At 42.7% G+C, this 23,224-nt stretch overlaps 1 protein-coding gene across 5 annotated transcripts in view; it reads left to right on the top strand.

Moving 5' to 3' along the window:
- Positions 1-23,224, top strand: part of ntm (neurotrimin) — a 519,740-nt gene that overhangs the window by 368,639 nt on the left and 127,877 nt on the right. For 3 of the 5 annotated variants that reach the window (XM_031310843.2, XM_031310845.2, XM_031310846.2), the window contains exon 1: positions 4,524-4,779. In XM_031310843.2, the coding sequence (XP_031166703.1) occupies positions 4,607-4,779 (173 nt within the window). In that variant the 5' untranslated portion in view covers positions 4,524-4,606. The other 2 variants (XM_031310847.2, XM_031310844.2) reach the window with 2 other exon arrangements.

The raw sequence follows: 23,224 nt of genomic DNA on the forward strand, positions 1-23,224 counted from the left end.
TAGCAAAGTGGCAATACACAAAGTCAAAGATAAACCTTCAACCCTTGTGTTGTCCTCGGATCAAATTTTCCTTTTCAAAGTTTTTTACATCAGAAATATGGGTTTGGTTGAACCAAAATGCCCAAATATAACATGGATGCATGGATGTATGTTGTATGGGTTCCATGAAACAAATTCTCGGTCTTCTGAATGCCATTGTGACTCAGTGGTGCAAACTTAAACTGTAAACAGCACTCAGTTCCTGTCAATGAAAAACAAAGATCGAGAAATATAAAATAAGAAAGAAATGGCTCAAAATCAATAGCCTACATTTTGAGCTTTTCCCCCTCATTTTCTCTGCAGGCAGCAGAGAGAGATGAAGTGATAGAGACAGAGATGCAACAATAGTTGCTAGCCAGCCATTTAGAGACACATCAGAGACAGATAAAGATAGAGATAAGCGCTACAAACCACATATAGCTTCAGAGTTTTACAATTGACATGACAGTTAATTGTCAGACAGACATCATCAGACTCATTGGCTTAGAAGTGTCTGTTCAGTTCACATGCATGCTCATGAAGCATACTTTGCAGTAGTTTTCTATTTCTCGTGTCAAGCATCACATACTTCACAATTCCCTGTGGAGGACACTAAACTGAGATAATGTACAATTAGGCACACCCCTCACTTCTCTCATGCAATTGCCCTTTGTCTCAACATTATCTTGTGGCACAGCTTACGCCTGCTTTGAGTAGTGCTCTTTATGGTAAGTATATGTGTCCAGGTGCTTTTATTTTTCGAGGGGAATCCAAGCTGCTGCTACCTAGGTTTGGGCATCATTTGGATTTTAACAATTCTGATTCCAATTCCGATTCTTCCTTTCGATTCTGGTCCTTATCGATTCTCGATTCCGATTCTTTGAGGGGTGGAGTTGAAACGGGTCACATGCCTATTTTCACAAGTAAGAGGAAAGTTTTATTTTGATTCAATGGTGGTTTGCAGTTTGACAGGGCTTTTTCAACGTAAAATAAATCACGCTAGAGCGCTGCTTACTGTGCTCCATGGTTGCAACACCACAAGCGCCTGGCCGCTACAGAAACCAAAACTTGTGCATATTAAATTGGGAAACGATGATCGGATTTGAAACCAAATCCTCTAAACGATTCCAAACGATTCCAATCAAGAAACGATTCTACTGGAATTGTAATTTTTGAGCCGATTCCAGGTAGGAATCGGTTCTCGATGCCCAATCCTACTGCTACCTGATGGTCTGTAGCCGTGTTGTGTGAGCCTGAGAGACAATGCGTTGTTTTTGTAGAATGAACACAGCTCACAGATGTCACGAGAATGAACCCTGTTCTTCATGTTGCCCGGTTTTCATGCGTTGTCTCTCGGGGTCCCGTGCACCGCCTGTGATATCCACATTCTAAAACTGGGACGCTGTCATGGTCCACTCTTTTGAAGCAAATGTTGGGCTTTTTTTTTTCAAACCCTTTTCATACCACCAAAGTTGTTTATTATAGCTTACTTCATGAACTGCAGACGACAGACTCCTCAGAGGTTGTTAAAAAGAAATCAGAGTAATCAAGCATTGATTGCGAAGAGAGAGCCAGAGACGGGCCCGATGCTCGGTGCACGCAGCAAACAGCCGACAGATATAAAAAGGAGACACATCGCCAACACAAATCAGTAAATGTGAAGCGCAGGCTCACCAGTGCAGAATGCTCGGCTGACCTTTGCATATATTCATGCCTCTATTACAAGCAGCATGGCTTCAGACTGGAAATGAGTTGAACAGGAATTGGAAATGAATAGTGTGAATTAGAATACATGCATGATGTGTGCGAAAGAGACAAAGGCAGAGCATTTCAGCCACTCAACGTCTGAGTTTATAACATCTTTTTTTCAATGTGATGTGTTGCTCCATAATAAGAATAGAGATGTGAATGAGGAATATTGATATTTAATGGCAGCATCATCCATAACGACACAGCATGGAGCTCTCTGCTTTGGTTTAACTACCACTTGTCTTAAAGCAGCTATTAATAAGACATGCTTCCATGTTTTATCTAAGGAATACATGCACGCAGCGTTGACATAAAGTGATACATAACAACACTATATAGCTTATAACTTTATCACCATTTCTACATTGTATTGACAGTTTAATGTTTGTGTCATTGTCAGTGACATCCTACATTTAGAAAGCCAAAGACTGAGCTGTGCGTTCAGGAAACTCCCACTCCTTTGGCTGCAAAAGCAGTTTGCGTATCGAATTGTTTTTTGTGGAGTTTGTTTTTCGTTCTCCGGTGATTCTTTTTTATTCTGTTTTATTAAAGGTTTAGACATAGAGCATTGCCATTTAGAGCTTGTTGATTACTCAATTAGTTGGTACAGAAAAATGAATCAGAGACTATTTTGATTATCTATTAAGTTAAGTCATGTTTTAAGAAAAACAGATATCTGCTTCCCACTTCTTAAATTTGTTTTTTTGTTTTGCTGGTTGTCATGGTATTGGTCAGAGATAGAAAACTAAACATGCAGGGGTTTTGGATTATTGTTTGGATAACACAAGCAATTGAATAAGTCAACTTGGACTTTTGGAAATTGTGATATACATGTTTTGACTATTTCCTAACATCGTGTAAATCCAGAACATAACCAACAGAGGGATTCAAATGATAACATAAGATTGAGTTTATTGATCCTACATTGGGGGAAATTATCTGTTACAGCAGCTCAAAGGCAACACAGCAGATAAGACAAATACACATTAAATAGGAATAGAATATACAAACATCTTAAAAAATACGAAACATAGGAATAACAGTACTATAGAGATGAGTAGGAATATATATGCAGATATACAGATGAATAAGATGCAGAAGAATAAGAAATGGTATATTGCACAGGTCACAAGGAGGTGTAATAAATAAATTAATAAATATACAGTGCAGAATATATATACCAGTCAAAAGTTTGGACACACTTTGTCATTCAAGTGAATGGGAAGGGAGTCCAAACTTTTGACTAGTACTATATGTTCAACAATATCTGGCGGATTGTGTAATATAGGATTGTAATCAGTATTCGAGATTAAAATGGCCCAGTTTGAACAATAACTAAACACTCCCTGTTTAAAGGTGCTCTAAGCGATGTCACGCGTTTTTTTAGGCTACAACATTTTTTGTCACATAGAGCAAACATCTCCTCACTATCTCCTAGCTGTCTGTCCCCTGAACACACTGTAAAAAACATCTCCTCACTATCTGCTAGCTGCCTGTCCCCTGAACACACTGTAAAAAACGCGGTCTCTGTAGACAGCCCAGGCTCCACAAACACTAACAAAAACAAACTGCGCCAACCTGCACCACCAAACATAACAAACAGAGTTCCAGCGTTCCAGCCAATAACCGACAAGAAGGATTTAGGGGTAGGGAGAGGGGACGGGGTGAGGAGGAGGGAGGGGCGAGCTATCCTCAGTTTTGTTTGACAATACTTCAACAAGAAGTAACGTCACCCAGCATCACTTAGAGCACCTTTAACTACTACCAGAGGCATAGGTACATGTCATCCATGAAGCACTATACTCCAAAGCAGAGACTTACTGCTTTACATTTTCATATGCCCATGTTTTTTATGAGGCTACTGTACATTTGATGCAAACATGAGTCCATGGTTTTTTTTTTTTATTTGCAAACTTTACAAATATGTTATGCAGTGTTTGAACAAACCGGCATCGCACTTACAAAACATATCAAAAAAGATATTCATTTTCATCCAAAGAACATTACAACCTTACTTAATGATAAAAAAAAAACTCAAGAAGAAAGGCACTTCAATACATAAAGAGAAAAAAGAAAACAATACAAAATACAGAAATTACTATACAAAGAAAATGTGAAATGGAATGTAGGCTATATAATCACATGTCCTTGGAAAAAATCTTGCAGTACATCAGCTATATAAATACTTTTCTTATTATTAATAATGTGGACAGACTAAAAAAAAATCCAATTCTGAAGTGAGTGAAAGCTGCCGAGATTTAGAAAATTGGATATGAAATTAATAGGTTGACAATCCTATGTGTTGTTTTGTTTTTGTTATCATAATTAAGAATAACATCTTTAGTCCATGTTGCTCTCATCACTACCCACCTGTCCGTCTGTGACGTAGCCAGGCGGATAACGCACAGCACCGGCGGACAACTCAGTGACAACCGACGCCAATCACTAACTTGCATCTCTCTCTCTCTTAAATATGACTCTCGTGCCTTTTTTGTAGTTCGCCTAGTTTTAGTTTCTTGGCATAGTTAGGCTGCAGAATAACAGTTTAAATACCTTCTTACATTACTTCTTATGTTAAAGAACTTGGTCAAATCACAGGGACAGTAGCAGCCGTGAGAAAGGGATTCTTGTTTCTTTTCGTGATTAAAACCAAGCGCTAACAGTGCAGGCGGATAGGGTGAGTGTGTCTCCCCCCCTGCACACCGCGGCTACCTGGCGAGGAGATTTGGATTAACGCTAATGAACTGGCGGTAAATAATCTCCACGGGAAGAAAAACGGACTCATTCTCTCGCTGTGGGATCTTTTTTTTTTTTCTACACCTCTTCTTGGCTGAAGACGATGTCTGTCCGGGGATACTTTGTCGCTTTTTCCAAATGCACAGTTCTTCTCTCTCTGAGGATTTTGCTTCTTGTGCCTGCAGGGTTGCCAGTCCGCAGCCAAGGGGATTCTCAATCCGACAACAAAGTGATGGACAATATCACCGTCCGACAAGGAGAGACGGTCTTTCTCAGGTGAGTCCATATTTTCCTCTTTCACATTATTGTCCTGCTGCCGCTGCTGCTACCCCGAAAGTTGAGCGCTGCCTGCCTGTTACCTGCAGGCTTTAATTTAAGTGTTTTAGTGTGGGGGTAACAGAGACATGGTTGAAGTGCTGTTTGTTTTATCATGTTCCCGCCGTTGGAAAAAGAGGGGGGATTTCAGAGGATTAGTCTCTGGAAAACACTCAATTCAGAAGCGATACTCTTGCTAATCTTTAGCAGCTGTTAACGAGAGACTTAGCGCTTTTAATTGTTGTGTGACGGCGCAGAACTAACAGTGGAAGGAGGGGGAAAAGTGTGTTTCTGGAAAGAGAGACAAGGCAGTGTGTGCTGAGAACTGAGGGAGGATGTCGCAGGTGAAAAAACAACCTACAGTTAATACTGCGGGTTGGGGAAATGGATGGACTAGCAATGCCTCGAGATGGAAGATTGTTTGCGGTGACCTTTCCCCCTCCTCCCGCCCTCAAGAGGCTTACTGGACATTGAAGGATTTATGTTGCTTTCAAGTGCTGTCAGGGAATGTCCAATGTAACAAGAGCAATAATAACAATGGCTAAAGGAAGAGCTTTTCTTTGATACCAGAGTTGGCACGATGTGATGTGTGAAAGGTTTGGGGCATGGGAGCAGTGTGAACACTTGATGGGTTAAGTGTTGCTGTTCCGCTTTCACATTGTGTGGTGAAATAAATGAGTTTAAAGGAAGTGACAGGGAAGTCTGTCTAGACACCATGATTGATCCAGGCTTTTCTTGCTGACAGACTTGAGGTCAGACTAAAAACTGCAACCCCAATGATGCCTAGGCTAAGGTACTATGTCCAACTAGAGCATTCACAGGTCCGTGGTCACAAAATGAAATAATCAATCCTACATTTGTGATTTAAAAAAAAAAAAAAAATAATAATAATAATTTCCTTCACTATTGAATTCAGACGAAGCAAGTCAACCGAATTGATGACCATGAATAAAATGTGATTTCTTGAATAGCCAACAAGTCCTCCAACTATACGATGATATACATAGGCTGTTTATTCTCTAATGTGTTTCATAAATGACCCCCCCCCCCCAGCGGTGGCAGAATATACAACCCACAGGAGCGTTTTCCGTCCGGAATATATATATATATATATATATATATATATAGAAAGAGAGAGAGAATTGCTTTGATGAATCCACACCTTCAGATTCATCTTCTTGGATGAATGTCGGCGTAATCTCACCTATTTGGAGCAAAAATGTTTATGTTTCTTATGTACTTAGCCTAATAACTAGAAATGTTACATAACTACATTTTGAGTTCTAGTTGAAGTACTTGACAATTCCATTCGAGTAGTGCACTGTCCAGACTTTGAGCCTTCACTGCTGTCCTGCTTCAGGACGATGGACAGCGTCCAGCCCTGTCGGTAATCTCAGGCTGGAATGCCAGCAATCAGAGAATGAAGAATAAATCAGTAACAATCCCATCTTTCTGCTGTGTGTTACACTGTCACAGGTCGTTATTTCTTTTGATCAATAGACATATTACTACATGGAAGCCGGCCTGCACAATTGAGCTTGTGTTGCAGATGAAAAACACATCACAGTTTTGCTCCTGTCCCTCTCGAAATTGGCGTGCAGTGCCATTATTATTCCACTGTTAAGCCCTGCGCAGGTCAATGGGACTGACAAGTCTGAACTTGCTATGATGTGCATCAGTCCTCCAGGCTGAGCAGTAATGGCTTTTTCAGTCCGTAATTGATTCACACATTCTGTGGCCGTACTTTCATCTTGTTGGTGAGTGCCCACTCATACAATCACATGGGTTTAAAAAGGCATTTTAGTCTAAAGCGCATGCTGTTATGAAGGCTGAATGCTCACCTTGTGATGCTGTCCCGCTGTCTATAGTGGCCGCTTCAAAGTTTATTTAATTTTCTGCAGCTCATGATTTTCCCACGACTTCAGGCTCTTTTTATTTTCAAAGATGGCTGAACTCTTTATTTTAAGCGAGTGTCTGATTTTTGGTTAACAATCGTACAAATCATGTTTGCGTGGCTTTGGACTGCCGTGGTGTAAGGCTGTTGGCTTTTTCAACAGCACTGATAGGTTGAACATTTTAAAGTTTACACTCAAAGATTTCCTTTTTTAATTTTTTTTAATTTTTTGGATCATTTTTGGGGGCTTTTTCCCTTTATTTGATAGTGACAGTGATCGACAGGAAAGTGAGGGGTGACACGCAGCAAAGAGCCGCGGGTTGGATTGGAACCTGGGGCCGCTGCAAAGGACTCGGCCTACATGGGGCGCACACTCTAGTGGGCAAGCTGCTTTCTTCTTGTGTATTTTCATATACTCCTGAGACTTACTGAAGCCACTTTTGTAAATGGGGCATCCAGTAGGTGTGATCAGGCTTCCTGCCAGCCAGTCAACACTGGTTTCTGTTCCAGCTCCCACCCAGGACAGCTTCTAATGGTGCTTCACCCACTGCTAGTACCAGCTCCTCCTTTTTCCATTGCAGATTTAGTGCCGCCTCATGCGTGAGGCGAGCGTGGTTGGTCGTTATAGCGCCACCGCGCTATGATGGATTTGACAGATTTGGGTCTGGAAATCTAGACCCAAATCTGAAAGATTAAGGGTCTGGCACTGAGTAATGAAAATGGCCCAACTCGAGGGGCGGCAACAAGCATGCATTTGAAAATCTCACTGCACGCAATTAGATAACACTACGACCAATCACAACACTACATGGGCTGACGTATACAGAGCCCCATACGCTTAGCTACCAGTGGAGCTAACTGGTAGATTAAACTGTTGTCATCTGTTTAGCTGGCCTCTGGCCCGCCTACAGATACACAGATGTGATTGGTGCAGCTCGGCTACCAGGGCATAGTTAATGAGCAGCATTACTGAATGCCAGAGTGACTTCAAATTCAAATTGTGCTCTCGCGAGAACTATGGATTTCCAGGGTAGTTTGCCATAGCCAGAAGACACATTTAGTTTCTAAAGAAGCTGGAGGCAGCAAAAACCCACCGCTGGTTAAACTATTTAAAATTGGCGGGTTTGTTCAGGACACCCCCACGTCTGTCGCTAGCAGTGATGACGCAGTGATTAGTGACGATTCTCTCTGACCAATCAGGAGTCTGCAGGTTTTCACGTCACCTTTTGGTATCGCCTCAGCTCGCTTGGGACCTCAACAGAGGTGATCCTAAATAAAGTACCATGTAATGCAGGTACCATGTAATGGAAAAACGCCATAATAAGCTTTACTGCAGACTCCTTTTCACTCTGTTAATAAAAAGTCAACAGACGTCCTGAGTGACGACCACAAGTCGCCTTTAAGTCTGCTGTATTTAGGCATTATAGCACACACGCAACTGTGAGTACTTTTAGTTTTTTTTACAGGGTAGTAGGATTAAAAATGGGGAAAAAAGAAAAGACGGAGCATGAAAATTCAACAGCACATTTGAAGCACACGGGATATAAGAGCAAGGCTAAAAGCCCAAAGCATTAGCAGTAGCTTATGCAATACAGGCAGGCCACCCTCCATTAGCTAGCCGTGCCAATTTGTATTACCTTTCTAGTCCCTGGGGAATGTGCGTGTATTGCATTCCTCTGGCACAAATGATGTTATAGACGTGGGACTCACCGCCCATGCTGTGCTCCGTGCTAACGAGCTCCCGTTGCCCGTTTTGTCAACCGCCAAATCTGAGCGTGGTATCACATTTAAATCAAGGAAAGTCAGAGCTGCCATTTTCCTTTTGTGTTTGCATTGTTTTCAGGGCCGTGGCCTAATTTATGGAGATGATGAAAACATAACACAAATGATCAGTTCATCTCAATGCGATTGGAGCTCTGACTCCAACAGTTGATCCGCTGTTAAAGCCCCCCAGGGAGAGAGTACAGCAAAACCCCAGCATACAACATGGACACATTCTGAACAGAAAACCAACGCTTCTGTTCTGTTGTTCTTTTTTGTTTGTATGTGCTTTTTTTTGTATATGCGAGACTGGAGGATGTATGTTAAATAGTGGTGTCTTGTAATCCCATGTGGCATGGACCAAATGTTTGGCATGACACACATATATATATATATATATATATATATATATATATATATATATATATATATATATATATATATATATATATATTAGTGCTGCCACCTCTTAGTCGATTAGTCGACTAATCGGTCGTTTTGGTCTTAGTCGACTAAGATTTCTTTAGTTGATGAGTAATTTTTTATGCTTATTTGTGCTTAATTACTCATTTCCAAGAAACTTATGAGCACATTTCTGGTAAACACAATATTTAAAGTGGTGCTTTTGCAGGATTAATTGTGGAGAAAGTCAGTTTTACAGATGGTTCATTAACTACATTTATATTGTGCTTTTCTAGTCTTAACCACCTCTCAAAGAGCACAGCTCTGTCGATTACATCAACTAATCGATTAATCGACAAAATCATATAAGTGTTAGTCGACTAAGAATTTCTTCGAGGACAGCCCTAATATATATATATATATATATATATATATATATATATATATATATATATATATATATATATATATATATATATATATATATATATATATATATAAAGGAATCTAAGGCATGAGCAAAACAGAAGTTTGTCGTAATATTTTTTGACAAAACTTGAAAGCAAATGCAACTGCATTCCTTTTTGTTGATTACAGACTGCACAACCAGAAGCAGAGCATGTCTGGAGGAGACGATATTTATATAACCAAACTGTGATGCAGTGTGACTGCAGCCAGAACTAGATGAGGGAAGGGTTTCTGTCTGATTGATTGAGCCGGGTTTGCTTCAACCAAGACCACGTCACCACAGCAAAAGCAAACGCACAAGTTGCAAATCTCCATTCATAATAAATTGTCTACTATAAATGTACAGCACTTTGCTTTACGTAAACCAGACGATAGCTGGACTGAATGAGAAGCACATTAATTTCCCAAAGCTCTGCCCACTCAAATGGGTTTACACAGAGACATGATGCCTCCTGGGACTGCGATTAATGGATGTCGCCACAGTGGGCGCGGTGAGCCGCCAACCTCCTGCGGCGCTTATCTACCTGCACAGAACCACATCATAACATGTTAACATGTATTCCTGTCTCTCCTAGTTGCCGAATGAACCCATTCAGGGTTCTGTTCCAAACAGAGATACTCTTTTAATTGCCTTGATATTAAGCGTGCATGTCGAAATGTTTGCCTGACACACATGTAGGAGTTTGTGTTCCTACGTGTGTCTTCCAGCTTGTTTGGCGTGTCAGTGTTGTGAATGGAACTATCCGTGCCCAAAGCTCTGCTGTCAGCGATGAAGATTTCCCTATCCAGTCCGTGCTTGGAGTTATAGCAGCTCTCTTTTTAAGGGCATGTTCATTTCATTCTTTGTGTGCCACGGGCCAAGATTGGGAAGCTGATCATTTGATTTCACAGAGGGATGCTGACGATTCCCTCTGTAATTCCATTTGCTTTCACCTTGCATCGTCTGGCCAGGCTGCCACCCGTCAGTCCCACGTTTTCCCTGATTGTCTTCACAGTTACTGTCCCAGAAAGGGACAAATAAAAAGGCTCTGATAGTGAGAATGGGAGCTAAATAGGATCACTATACAATTTCATCAGTTCTAAAGTCTTTTGTAATAGAGTTGTAATATAGCTGAAAGCAGTTGTCTCATTTAATTAAGCACTGGTAGATGGATTTTGTTTGTTTTTTTTTTCTCTTAGTGTTTATCACTTAGCCTAAAGGCTGATTTATGCTTCTGCGTTAAATCGTTGCAGTGGCTAAGCACGTCGCTCGGCCGTGGCTTGGTAGCGTCGCATTTCCCCCGACTCATTTCCTGGTTCTCCTTCTCTATCAACAACATGAAAAATCAAGGAGAGGGTTAACTTTTCCTGCTCCAGATTTCCTCTCTAGAGTACTCGCTCTGAAGCTTATCACCGTCACTCACTCTACCACACACACACACACACACGCGTGCGCTGCACTTACGTAGGCTATGGTGAAAGCTCTGCGTGGAGCCTCCGCAGGACCATAAATCAGCCTCAAGTGGCAAAGAGTGACTGAAGTCAGCCTGTTTTGTCAGTGAAATGAGCACAATCCATGAATCCTAAATTCCTTCCCTGTGTTATTTCTGTCATTCGACAAGCAGTTTGTTGTATTTCATCAGAAAACTGAAAGCAGCAGAAATGCAGTATTGTGGAACAATACTAAAACGCTTAATGTAGGTTTGGCCCCCCCCCCCCCCCTTTTATATGCGGTCTTGTAGAAACTGGTTCGGGGATTGAAAGTATGACCTCTAGTTGACGATTAATAGAACAGTTTTTCGGTCCTTCAGAGCCCAAAATGAAGTGGCATTTTGATATAATCTGTCTTTAAGTTTGATTATTTCAGGTTAAAACGTGATTTAGAAGACAAAATAGCATTCACTTTAAACCAGTGGTGAGAATAAAGTAGTTTTAACTTGGTGAGAGTTATAGAAAGACTATGCCAAGATGTTTGATGGTCTACTTATTTGGAGCCAAACCAAACCAAGGAATAGTTGTCTGCTGTTGTATTTCATGACATTAACTTGTGCAGATGATCTGGGAAAGAGCTTGGCCTACATTTACACACTCTGTATTGTTGATGAGAATAATCTCACATCTCCAGTGGATTACCGAGGGAGGACTTGCTCAACACTGGAACAGTGGCAGTTCATCGTTAGTCATGTCTGGACGATATCTTTTTTCCCGTTTCTCTCTCTCTCTGTCTCCCCTCTTACACTTGTCTCGCTTTGAAGTGATTTAATTCCACTTTGAACGCTGTCCAGGAAATTACAAAGCTGCTGTAACGAAGTGTGGCTGATTGGACAAGTGTCCTTATGTGAACATTCATTTTTCGGCTATCCAGAAATGTTGAAATGAGTAGTAGAAAGGTTAGATTGCGTAGATTGATTTTCATAGCCTCAACTGCCAGCAATCTGAAGCTTTCTGGTAGCAATTTGGTAACGTTGATCATCTTCTGATAGGGCTGGTGCCCAAATAACCAAACTGTTTTAGGCATTTCAAACAGCTCTGGCTCACAATTGTACTTCAAATAAACTGTTCCAAGATAGATAGCGATGCCATCTTATTTCAGCCATGAGAGAGAGAGAGAGAGAGAGAGAGAGAGAGAGAGAGAGAGAGAGAGAGAGAGAGAGAGAGAGAGAGAGAGAGAGAGAGAGAGAGAGAGAGAGAGAGAGAGAGAGAGAGAGAGAGAGAGAGAGAGAGAGAGAGAAAGAGAGAGAGAGAGAGAGAGAGAGAGAGAGAGAGAGAGAGAGAGAGAGAGAGAGAGAGAGAAATTTCGATTAATTAATCTGAGAAAAAAAAAAAAATAACGCGTTAAAAAAAAACGCAGATTAATCCATTCCATATTGACGTTTGACCCGGAGCCGTTCTAGCCACCATTGGACTGTAAAATGAAGGAGGGAGACGAGAATGTGCTGCCTGGATCATTAACTGGAACATTTACTTGTAAAAATCTTCTTCCTGCCAACCCTGGCTACCGAAATCTGGTGTCTGCTCTTCTCTCTGGTGCTCTGAAACAGACGATACAGGAAACACAAACACCGCTGCATGTGATGCTAGTTAACACTATACTCGACAGCAGCTAACGTTAGCCTACTGCTAGCTAGTTAACACTACACTCGACAGCAGCTAACGTTAGCCTACCGCTAGCTAGTTAACACTATACTCGACAGCAGCTAACGTTAGCCTACCGCTAGCTAGTTAACACTATACTCGACAGCAGCTAACGTTAGCCTACCGCTAGCTAGTTAACACTATACTCGACAGCAGCTAACGTTAGCCTACCACTAGCTAGTTAACACTATACTCGACAGCAGCTAACGGCTCGATATCGATACGATACGATATGACTACGGGTTCGGTGAAAATCAAGCATTTTTCAGAAAAATACTCGATTTCGTGGAGCTCGGATTCAACCTTCATTTTACATTCATTATAGAGTTTTGGAATGGCCACTTGGTTAAAATGTGTTCGGGATGGTAGTTTATAACGCTTGTCCAGCATGCGAACCATTTTTTGAAAGCCCTCTTTTGAGACTGTGTACACGGGTACCATGTCTTTTGCAATGTGATAAGTTATAGCGTCTGTAATGTCTTTATGTCTGGTGGACGTCGACTCATATGGGGTAACACTACTGAAAGCATCAGCAATCATACTTTGCTTGGGCCTCTTTTGGGATGACTGAGAAGTTCCCAGTGTTTCTCTCATTGTCATACACTCTTCGTGCAGCACGTGATGGTGTTGTTTCAGGTGGAGAAACATGTTTGTTGTGCTACCTTGCTTCGTCGCAATTTTCGCCAAGCACGACTTGCACAACACCTCGCTCTGGTTGACATCATCCTTTCTAAATCCAAAATACCTCCAAATAATGGAGGATGATTTAAGATAACGCTATATCGTTCAGCCCTAATTGTAAATGTCCTTGGTGGTTGTTTTTGTCGTTCAACAGCAATTTACTAGTGAAATAAGTTATTGTTATACATTATTATTAAATCATTTAATTTTGACCATATGGCCTTAGCAATAAACAAGCCGTTCTTTAATGTCACCAACTGTTGTTTAGTACCCTTTTTTTTCTCTTTTCTTTTTTTACTTTCTTAAAAAGTATCGGTTCAGGCACCGTTAATTATGTATGCGATTAATTTCGATTAATTAATCACAGTCTGTAATTAATTAGATTAATTTTTTTAATCGATTGACAGCCCTAATAAAAACGTAACATAATCGTATTCATTTTGACTTTACTGTAGATTTTTTTTATTTCAAAGTGTCCTTTTTTTAAAAGACTGTTTGTTTTTATTTCATGACATTTTTTTTCCTCCAATGAAACCTTTATTTCATGTTACGTTTTAATGTAATAAATAATATCACTTTGCTTAATGCTACAGTGTGTAGTTTCTATCTCCCCGATGAGGAATTCTAAGTAAGTAAGTTTTGGACATCGTAACATCGTTATATAACATCCATTTTGTCACGTTCCGCTCCTATGTCAAGTTATTGTTTTGTTGTAGATTCTTATTTTTTCGGGTTGTTTTCACATTTCCTGTTTTATTTTTTAATTCCCTGTTTTCCTTGTGTTGTCTTTGTTTTACTTCCTGTTGTTTCCTTTTCCCACCGTTAGTGATTACCTGTCCCCGCCCTAATGTTTTGCACCTGTGTCTCATTGTCTTCTCTGTTTGGTGTATTTAAGTTCAGTCTTCCTCTTACCCCAGTGCGAGATTGTCTGCTTCCCCCGTGTACAGCCTTCGAGCGTTTTTCCTTGTGTCCTGAATTATATACCTGATTGTTTCCCTTGGATTTTGACCACTGACTGTATTTTGGATTCTCCCTTTTGCCTGTCGTTTTTGGACACTGTTGCCAGTAAGTTTATTCTGTCTTCTTTAATAAACTTTTGGCATTCCTACGTACCTGAGTCGTGCATTTGTGGGTCCATACATCTGTGAGCCTGATAGTACAATCTCGCCATAATATGGACTCCGCCGGCTCCGACAAGGTACAGAACGCGCTACGAGCTCAAGGACAGCGACTTCATCAGTTTGAGGAGGTACTGTCTGCCATTCAGCGGGAGTTGAGTGGGATGGCGGAGCGTCAGCAGGGATTCCAGCAGGCTGTTGGCGATCAAGTTTCCCGTCTGACTACACAGTTTCAAGCTATCCAGTCTGCTTCCACGCCACCCGTCTCTCAAGACTCCTTGGGCCCGGCTTCTACCTCTGAGCCCTCGGGAGGTGTGGATTCCGCCGCTCCACCCGTTCCGTCGTCTGCCAGTTTCTCTGCTATGCCTCATCTGTCTCGTCCTGAGCGTTTCTCCGGTGAGTCTGGTGACTGTCGAGCATTTCTGACGCAGTGTGGTTTACACTTTGAACTCCAGTCAGTCCATTATCCTACAGACAGAACCAAGATTGCTTACTTGATTTCTCATTTGTCTGGACGGGCTGAGGCATGGGCTACGGCGGAGTGGGCTAGGAATTCGCCTCTATGTGACTCTTTTGCTCACTTTTCTCAGACATTCACTCAGATTTTTCAGCATGTCACTCCGGGTAGAGAGGCGGCCCGGATGCTGGTGAATCTTCGGCAGGGCAGACGGAGAGTGGCTGACTACGCCATCGAGTTCCGCACGGTGGCAGCAGAGAGCGGTTGGAACCAGACTGCTCTAATGGATGCTTTTCTGTGTGGCCTGTCCAGCGCACTAAAGGATCACCTGGCTGCATTAGATCTTCCAGAGGACCTCGACACTCTCATCGCGCTGGCCATAAAGATCGACAAACGGCTGTTTGAACGTGAGAGGGAGAGAGGTGACGTCAAGAGTTCTTCACGGGATTACTACAGACGGTCCTTTCCTAGCAGCGGGGGCGTGTCCTCGCCGCCACCTCAACCTGTGGATTCTCCGTCGCAGGCTACTAGGTGGGAGGAGCCTATGCAGCTGGGCAGAGCTCGTCTCTCTCCTGAGGAGAGATGGAGGAGGATCAAGGACGGCGTTTGCATCTACTCTGGACAGCGGGGCCATTTCATTGGACGGTGTCCAGTAAAAGAAGAGGCTCGCCAGTAAAAGAGAGGATCCTGGTGAGCCATACTTCTGTTACTAACTGTTCCTCTCGTCCCTTGTTTTCTGTGACTGTTGCCTCTAAGGGGATCTCCAGACCTCTGGAGGTTATGGTGGATTCTGGGGCTGATGTCAGTCTCATGGATATTTCTCTGGCTAGAGAATTGGGACTGTGTTCTATTCCTCTTCCTGTACCGCTGAGAGCTACTGCGTTGGATGGTCGGTTTCTATGGCAGGTAACTCATCAAACCTCTCCAGTCATTCTGAGTTTTCCTGACCATCATTCAGAGACTCTTTCATTTTTGCTGGTTAATTCTTCTCTACCTCCAGTTATTCTTGGATTTCCCTGGCTCAGTGAACACAACCCTCACATCGACTGGACCTTGGGGGTTGTCACGGGGTGGGGAGAGGATTGTTCCGGCAAATGCTTCCAATCCAGACCGGCAGGGGGATCAGAGGGGGTCATTTCGGAACCCGCTCTGGGCAGGGTGACTATGGCTCCTGTTCCTACTCAAATTGATTCTGAACATTCCGTTCTTCCCACTGTTAATCTGGAGATCACGGTGGAGGAGAACTTACCTGACCTGTCATCTGTTCCGTCCTGTTACAAGGATTTAGGGGAGGTGTTCAACAAGTCCAGAGCCACTGCCTTACCTCCTCACCGGACGTATGACTGTCCTATTGATCTGTTGCCTGGGTCTGCACCTCCCAAGGGACGTTTGTATTCCCTATCCTCACCCGAGACTGTAGCGATGAAGGATTATATCGATTCGGCTCTGGAGGCTGGAATCATTCGACCCTCGTCTTCACCGGCTGGAGCCGGGTTTTTCTTCGTGGGGAAGAAGGACGGGTCATTGCGACCCTGCATTGACTATCGTGGACTCAATGACATTACCGTGAAGAACAGGTACCCCCTCCCGTTACTTTCCTCCGCTTTTGAACTGTTGCAAGGTGCTACTGTTTTTTCCAAACTTGATTTGAGGAACGCCTATCATTTGGTGAGGATTAGGGAGGGGGATGAATGGAAGACTGCCTTTAACACTCCTAGTGGACATTATGAATATTTGGTTATGCCTTTTGGTTTGACCAATGCCCCTGCTGTTTTTCAAGCTTTGGTCAATGATGTACTCAGAGATATGCTAAATGTCTTTGTGTTTGTGTATCTTGATGACATACTGATTTTCTCCTGTAACCTTGATGAGCATATTAACCATGTCCGTGCTGTTTTACAGAGACTTCTGAACAATGATCTGTTTGTCAAAGCAGAGAAATGTGAATTTCATGTTCCCAAGGTTTCCTTTTTGGGCTATGTTGTGGCCGAGGGGGAGATGAGCATGGATCCAGAGAAAGTCAAAGCTGTCAAGGAGTGGCCCACCCCCACTAACCGCAAGGAGGTTCAACGGTTTCTGGGGTTTGCTAATTTCTATCGGAAGTTTATCAGAAATTTCAGTTCTGTGGCTGCACCATTACATAAACTAACCTCTTCCAAGTCCAGGTTTGTGTGGTCTCCTCAAGCGGACTCTGCCTTCCAGGTTCTGAAGGAACGTTTTGTGACGGCTCCTGTTCTTACCATGCCTGACCCCTGCCGACAGTTTGTGGTAGAGGTGGATGCCTCAAATGTTGGGCTGGGTGCCATTCTGTCTCAACGCCTTTCCACGGATGGTAAGCTTCACCCCTGTGCTTTTCTCTCACGGAAATTGTCACCTGCTGAAAGGAACTATGATGTTGGCAATCGGGAGTTGCTGGCAGTTAAGGTGGCGTTGGAGGAGTGGAGACACTGGCTGGAGGGGGCAGAGCATCCTTTCTTGGTGTGGACCGACCACAAGAATCTGGAGTATCTACGATCTGCGAAGCGCCTAAACTCTCGTCAAGCCAGGTGGGCTTTGTTTTTTAATCGTTTCAACTTCTCACTGTCATATCGTCCCGGTTCCAAGAATACCAAACCCGATGCCTTATCCCGACTGTTTGACACTGATTCTCTCCCTAAGTCAGTCGAGACCATTCTTCCAGGCTCATGTGTCGTTGGTGCTGTGTCGTGGGAGGTGGAAGAAAGGGTCAAACGTGCTACCATTGACTTACCTGTCCCGGTCGGCTGTTCACCGAACCGATTGTTTGTCCCTTCTGAGCTCAGATCTCAAGTTGTCCATTGGGCCCACTCCAGTATGTTGTCGTGTCACCCAGGAGTGAAAAGGACTGTTTTTGTGGTGCGACAACGGTTCTGGTGGCCCGGGATCGTGGACTCTGTTAAGGAGTATGTGGCGGCCTGTCCTGTGTGTGCCCAACACAAGTCTTTGCACCAACCCCCTGCTGGATTACTTCACCCTCTTCCGGTGCCCTCTCGACCGTGGTCGGACATATCTCTGGATTTTGTCACAGGTTTGCCCCTTTCTGAGGGGAATACTACTATCCTCACCATTGTTGACAGATTTTCCAAGATGGTTCATTTTGTTCCGCTGCCCAAGTTACCCTCCGCTAAAGAATTGGCGGAGGTTATGCTTTCCAATGTTTTCAAGCTTCATGGTCTTCCCAGGGACGTGGTGTCGGATCGAGGACCCCAGTTCATCTCTCGCTTCTGGAGGGCGTTCTGCAATCTCCTGGGGGCTACTGTGAGTTTGTCCTCGGGATATCACCCCCAATCTAATGGCCAGTCGGAGCGTCTTAATCAGGAGTTGGAGGTGGGGCTACGATGTTTGTCCTCCAGGAATCCTGCTAGCTGGAGCAAACAGCTGATTTGGGTGGAATACGCCCACAACACTTTGCCCTGCTCCTCGACCGGCCTTTCTCCGTTCCAGTGTGTCTATGGATACCAGCCTCCACTTTTTGCTGATCTGGAACGTGAGGTTGGAGTTCCATCTGCCCAGGCCTTGGTTCGCCGCTGTCGGAGGACGTGGACCAGGGCGCGACAGGTTCTGCTCCATAAGTTATCTATGTACAAGAAGTCTGCTGATCGTCGTCGATCCAGAGCTCCTGTCTACGCGGAGGGCCAGAGCGTTTGGCTGAGTACCCGGAACCTTCCTCTTCGGGTGGAGAGCCGTAAGTTGGCACCCCGTTTTGTTGGTCCATTCCCTGTCAAGAAAATTATTAATCCTGTTGCTTTGAGATTGAAGCTTCCAAGATCCATGAGAGTGCATCCCACGTTCCACGTTAGTCGTGTGAAGCCGGTTCTGGAAAGTCCACTGGTGCCTGCGACCCCCGCTCCCCCTCCTCCGCGCATGATTGATGGTGGCCCTGTTTACACCGTCAAGAGGCTTCTGGCTGTCAGGAAACGTGGCAGGGGTCGTCAGTTTCTCGTGGACTGGGAGGGGTATGGCCCTGAGGAGAGGTCTTGGGTGTCAGCCAGTAACATACTGGACCCTGATCTCATTCATGACTTTTTCCGGTTGCATCCGGAGATTCCTGGGCCGTCTGGTGTCGGCCTTTGAGGGGGGGGTACTGTCACGTTCCGCTCCTATGTCAAGTTATTGTTTTGTTGTAGATTCTTATTTTTTCGGGTTGTTTTCACATTTCCTGTTTTATTTTTTAATTCCCTGTTTTCCTTGTGTTGTCTTTGTTTTACTTCCTGTTGTTTCCTTTTCCCACCGTTAGTGATTACCTGTCCCCGCCCTAATGTTTTGCACCTGTGTCTCATTGTCTTCTCTGTTTGGTGTATTTAAGTTCAGTCTTCCTCTTACCCCAGTGCGAGATTGTCTGCTTCCCCCGTGTATAGCCTTCGAGCGTTTTTCCTTGGATTTTGACCACTGACTGTATTTTGGATTCTCCCTTTTGCCTGTCGTTTTTGGACACTGTTGTCAGTAAGTTTATTCTGTCTTCTTTAATAAACTTTTGGCATTCCTACGTACCTGAGTCGTGCATTTGTGGGTCCATACATCTGTGAGCCTGATACATTTAGTCTTTTCCTGGTTTTAAAGGCTACATTACAGTAAAGTGATGTAATTTTCTGAACTTATTAGACAGTTTTAGCTGTCCTATTATTTGCCTTTACCCACTTATTTATTATATCCACATTACTGATGATTATTTATCAAAAATCTCTTTGTGTCAATATTTTGTGAAAGCACCAATAGTCAACCCTACAATAGTGTTGCAATATCGACATCAGTGTATTTGGTCAAAAATAAGGTGGTATCTGATTTTCTCCCTATCGCCCAGCCCTCTTCTGATCTGAAAGATGTTCCTCATGCATGAACACAACTCCGTGAAGAGCAAAAACACTGACTTTTTTCTTCTTCTTTGGTTGTAGTCAATGTGAGCTAGCCTAGCTAGCTGACATATGTTGAGCCTGCTGAAAGCTAGTGGCATGTGATTGGCTGAGAGCGAGAGGGCGGCGACAGCTTTACTGTCCTGTGCCATGTATGGGATAATGTAGAGCCAGCAGGTCATTATGGCAGATTAAACCCTGACAGGGTGATGCAGGACCCTCACGCAAATCCTGCTTATTACCCAGCCACCTACTAAATATACCAATCATTTGACACTAAACACTGATTTAAAAATGATTTTATTGGTTCTCCAGAGTCTATGATCACAACCATGTCCATCAGTGGTCTCTTAGTCATAGCAGTGGTCAGGATGGAGTATTTAAGAAAGCTGTTTATAAATGTGAAATAAAGGTGTTTTGGGGAGAAATGCAAAGGTTATATATATATATATATATATATATATATATATATATATATATATAATATAATATAATATAATATATATATATATATATATATATATATATATATATATATATATATATATATATATATATACATATATACATACATACATACATACATACACTACCGGTCAAAAGTTTGGGGTCACTTAGAAATTTCCATTCCACTCCATTATAGACAGAATACCAGCTGAGATCAGTTGCATTGTTTTTTTAACCAGGGCAGCAGTTTTCAGATTACATTATGTGCTTACATAATTGCAAAAGGGTTCTCCAATGTTTTCTCAGGTAGCCTTTTAAAATGATATCAGATTAGTAAACAGAATGTGCCTCTTGAACATTGGATGAATGGTTGCTGATAACGGGCAATGTAGATATTGCATTAAAGATCAGCCACTTCTTTCTACAACAGTCGAGAACCCTTTTGTAATTATGTAAGCACATAATGTAATCTGAAAACTGCTGCCCTGGTTAAAAAGCTGGTATTCTGTCTGTAATGGAGTGGAATGGAAATTTCGAAGTGACCCCAAACTTTTGACTGGTAGTGTATATATCTCATCTTCTAAAAGTCTATATTTCAAAATTCTATAATGAAATAAAAATGAACTCCAACAAAACTAAGACAGACGAAATAGCATGTCATAATAATGTACAGGTTTTTATGTTGTTGACTTGTATGTATTCATATCAGTATGTATGTCAAATATTGTATTTCTTTCTTTAATACTGAACAATTTGGGGCTCCCAATGCTTGTGCAACCAGCATGGTTAAACCATTATACTCTCACTTACCTTGGGTGTGGGATTGTAGTAACCAGACGGACCCATGGGCAGCACGAGCACGCACGCACGCACGCATGCAGTCACACACACACACATGATTTCAGCAGGGCTCCAGTCTTGTCTGGGTGTTAGAACAGGAGATGGGTGGGAGAGAGGTGGCTCAGGATTATGTGCTTAAAAGATTCCCAGCTCCACCTCCCCTTTAGCACCAAGATATCAATACTGCAGGGCACCACACACACACACACACACACACACACACACACACACACACACACACACACACACACCCACACCAGTTAGTGGACCAGACAGGCACAGACAGAGCTCCCATAGAGGTCATAAAATCTGCAAAGGTATGAAACATGATTGGAAAAGAAAAACCCATGTCGTTTAAATTATGACCAAACAAAAAGTTCTTTGCGGAAATGGTAGTGCAGACTGTGAGCAATAGTCTGAAAACACTGGAACAGAGACACAGAGAGAGACACACAATAAGCAATGCTATCAGCTGGAAACATGTAGGACAATTAGGTTTTGGAAAGTATGGAATTCAACAAAGAAACTGAATATATTGTTTAGAGCTGAAATGATTATTTGAATAGGCAGGCATACTATTCATAAAACACGCACATCAGGATCTGGTGTTACTGGCCTTCACTACTGGTGACAGGTCACAGACACACAGTAGTCTGCCACACGGCAACAGCCACATCACTTCAGCACCAGAGAGAGCGCACGGCACACATCTGACTTCCTCAATTAGTAAGATTTGACTTTGTAAAACCAGCATCGAAAAATACTATCCTCACTGTCATCAGTTTGACTTCAGTATGAATAAAATTGCTTATCTGCTGTACGCTAAAATTAGCAGAGCTTTTCAGTCACACACACAAAATCCATATTTATTTTACATACGCAGGACAAGGGGTACCAGACACACTGCACTGTATGAACACTACAATGCCACCAGAACAGAGATGAAAACGGCAGATGCATGCATGACATCAAATCTGGCCTCGCAGAATACAGCAGTGAGTGTTTTAAATCAGTATAAAACAGTTCAATTGGATTTAGGGTGAAAGATAAAACAAAAGGAAAGTAGGGTGTGATCTTAGTGGCTGCTTTACGGGCCCCTTGGTGAGTGTGGGCTGACGTGTCCCATTTTATAAGGTGTTTATATTTATATATACATAGATACCTACAGTGTACTGCAGTCATACTATGTCAAAAGTAAGTAGTCACCTCTTTGACTTTCATGCATGGTTCTGCTTGCATAAGCCAGGGTTTGATGCCAAAAGTAATGCAAGTACAGAAAATTAAAAGTCTGGCAGACACACTGGAAACAAACAAAACAGGTTTGCTCTTCCAGATGAATATGTCCTTGCATCTGTGAAGGGTTCCATAAAAGGTGCCATTGGATGATAAACTGCAGCATCAGTAGTAAACATACAATACAGTGTAGCTACAGGATCTGGCATCTCTCTCCCATGGGCGATTGGCGAGAACAAATGGGTGATCGAATGAGCATATCGGATCGATGTCAATACTTTCCCTCTGGTTTCACTCCGAAGCCAGCTGGCATTTAGGTGGAAAACAAACAGCTTTATTTATTTTCAGCCGCATTTGCCCAACCAACATGTCCTCTGGCTAAAATAAGTTTTTACTGACTTTAGACTTCAAAGTGAAGAGACGGCAGAGTGGAGTTAGGACAGGCAGGGCTCGGGGCTAAAACTCCAACACACCCTTCATGGCTGATCAGAAACAGACTGTGTGTGTGTGTGTGTGTGTGTGTGTGTTTTGATGGTTATATCTCTGTGCTTATGTAGAAAACTGTCCTCGCAAGGATGCACAAGTGGAGAATTTGAAGAGTGAAACCCTTTAGCTTGTCCTCAAATCTACAAAAAGTGGTTAAAGTTTAGGATTGAAATGAAGTCATTTTACTCGGGTTTGAAGTTCCCATATTGTAAAAAGTGGGATTTCCATGTCTTTATTGATTATAAAGCAGGTCAAGGTTCTATATAAATACTGTGAAAGTATCAAAAGGCTCAATCCACAGAGAAATGTACACAGCCCATATTCACTACTGTGCCTTTAAACGAGCCGTCAGGACTTCCGTACGGTTGTGATGTCACAACTATACTATATACTGTATAGGTAGAAAGTGGCGCTACGATGCCGTTACAATCATTCCCCAGCTGCAATGGCGGTGCAGAGACTCAGAGAGCGCAGGTACAGAAGACACAGAAACGCTGACCAATCAGAGCAGACTGGGCTTTTTTTAAGGGTGGGGGGGCTTAAAGAGACAGGCACTAAAATGGAGCGTTTCAGACAGTATATTCAGACAGACAGTATGAGAAACAACATTTAAGCACGTAAACATGTTCTAGTAGAA

This window comes from Sander lucioperca, chromosome 13 (assembly GCF_008315115.2).
Source record: "Sander lucioperca isolate FBNREF2018 chromosome 13, SLUC_FBN_1.2, whole genome shotgun sequence".
Classification (NCBI taxonomy): Eukaryota; Metazoa; Chordata; class Actinopteri; order Perciformes; family Percidae; genus Sander; species Sander lucioperca.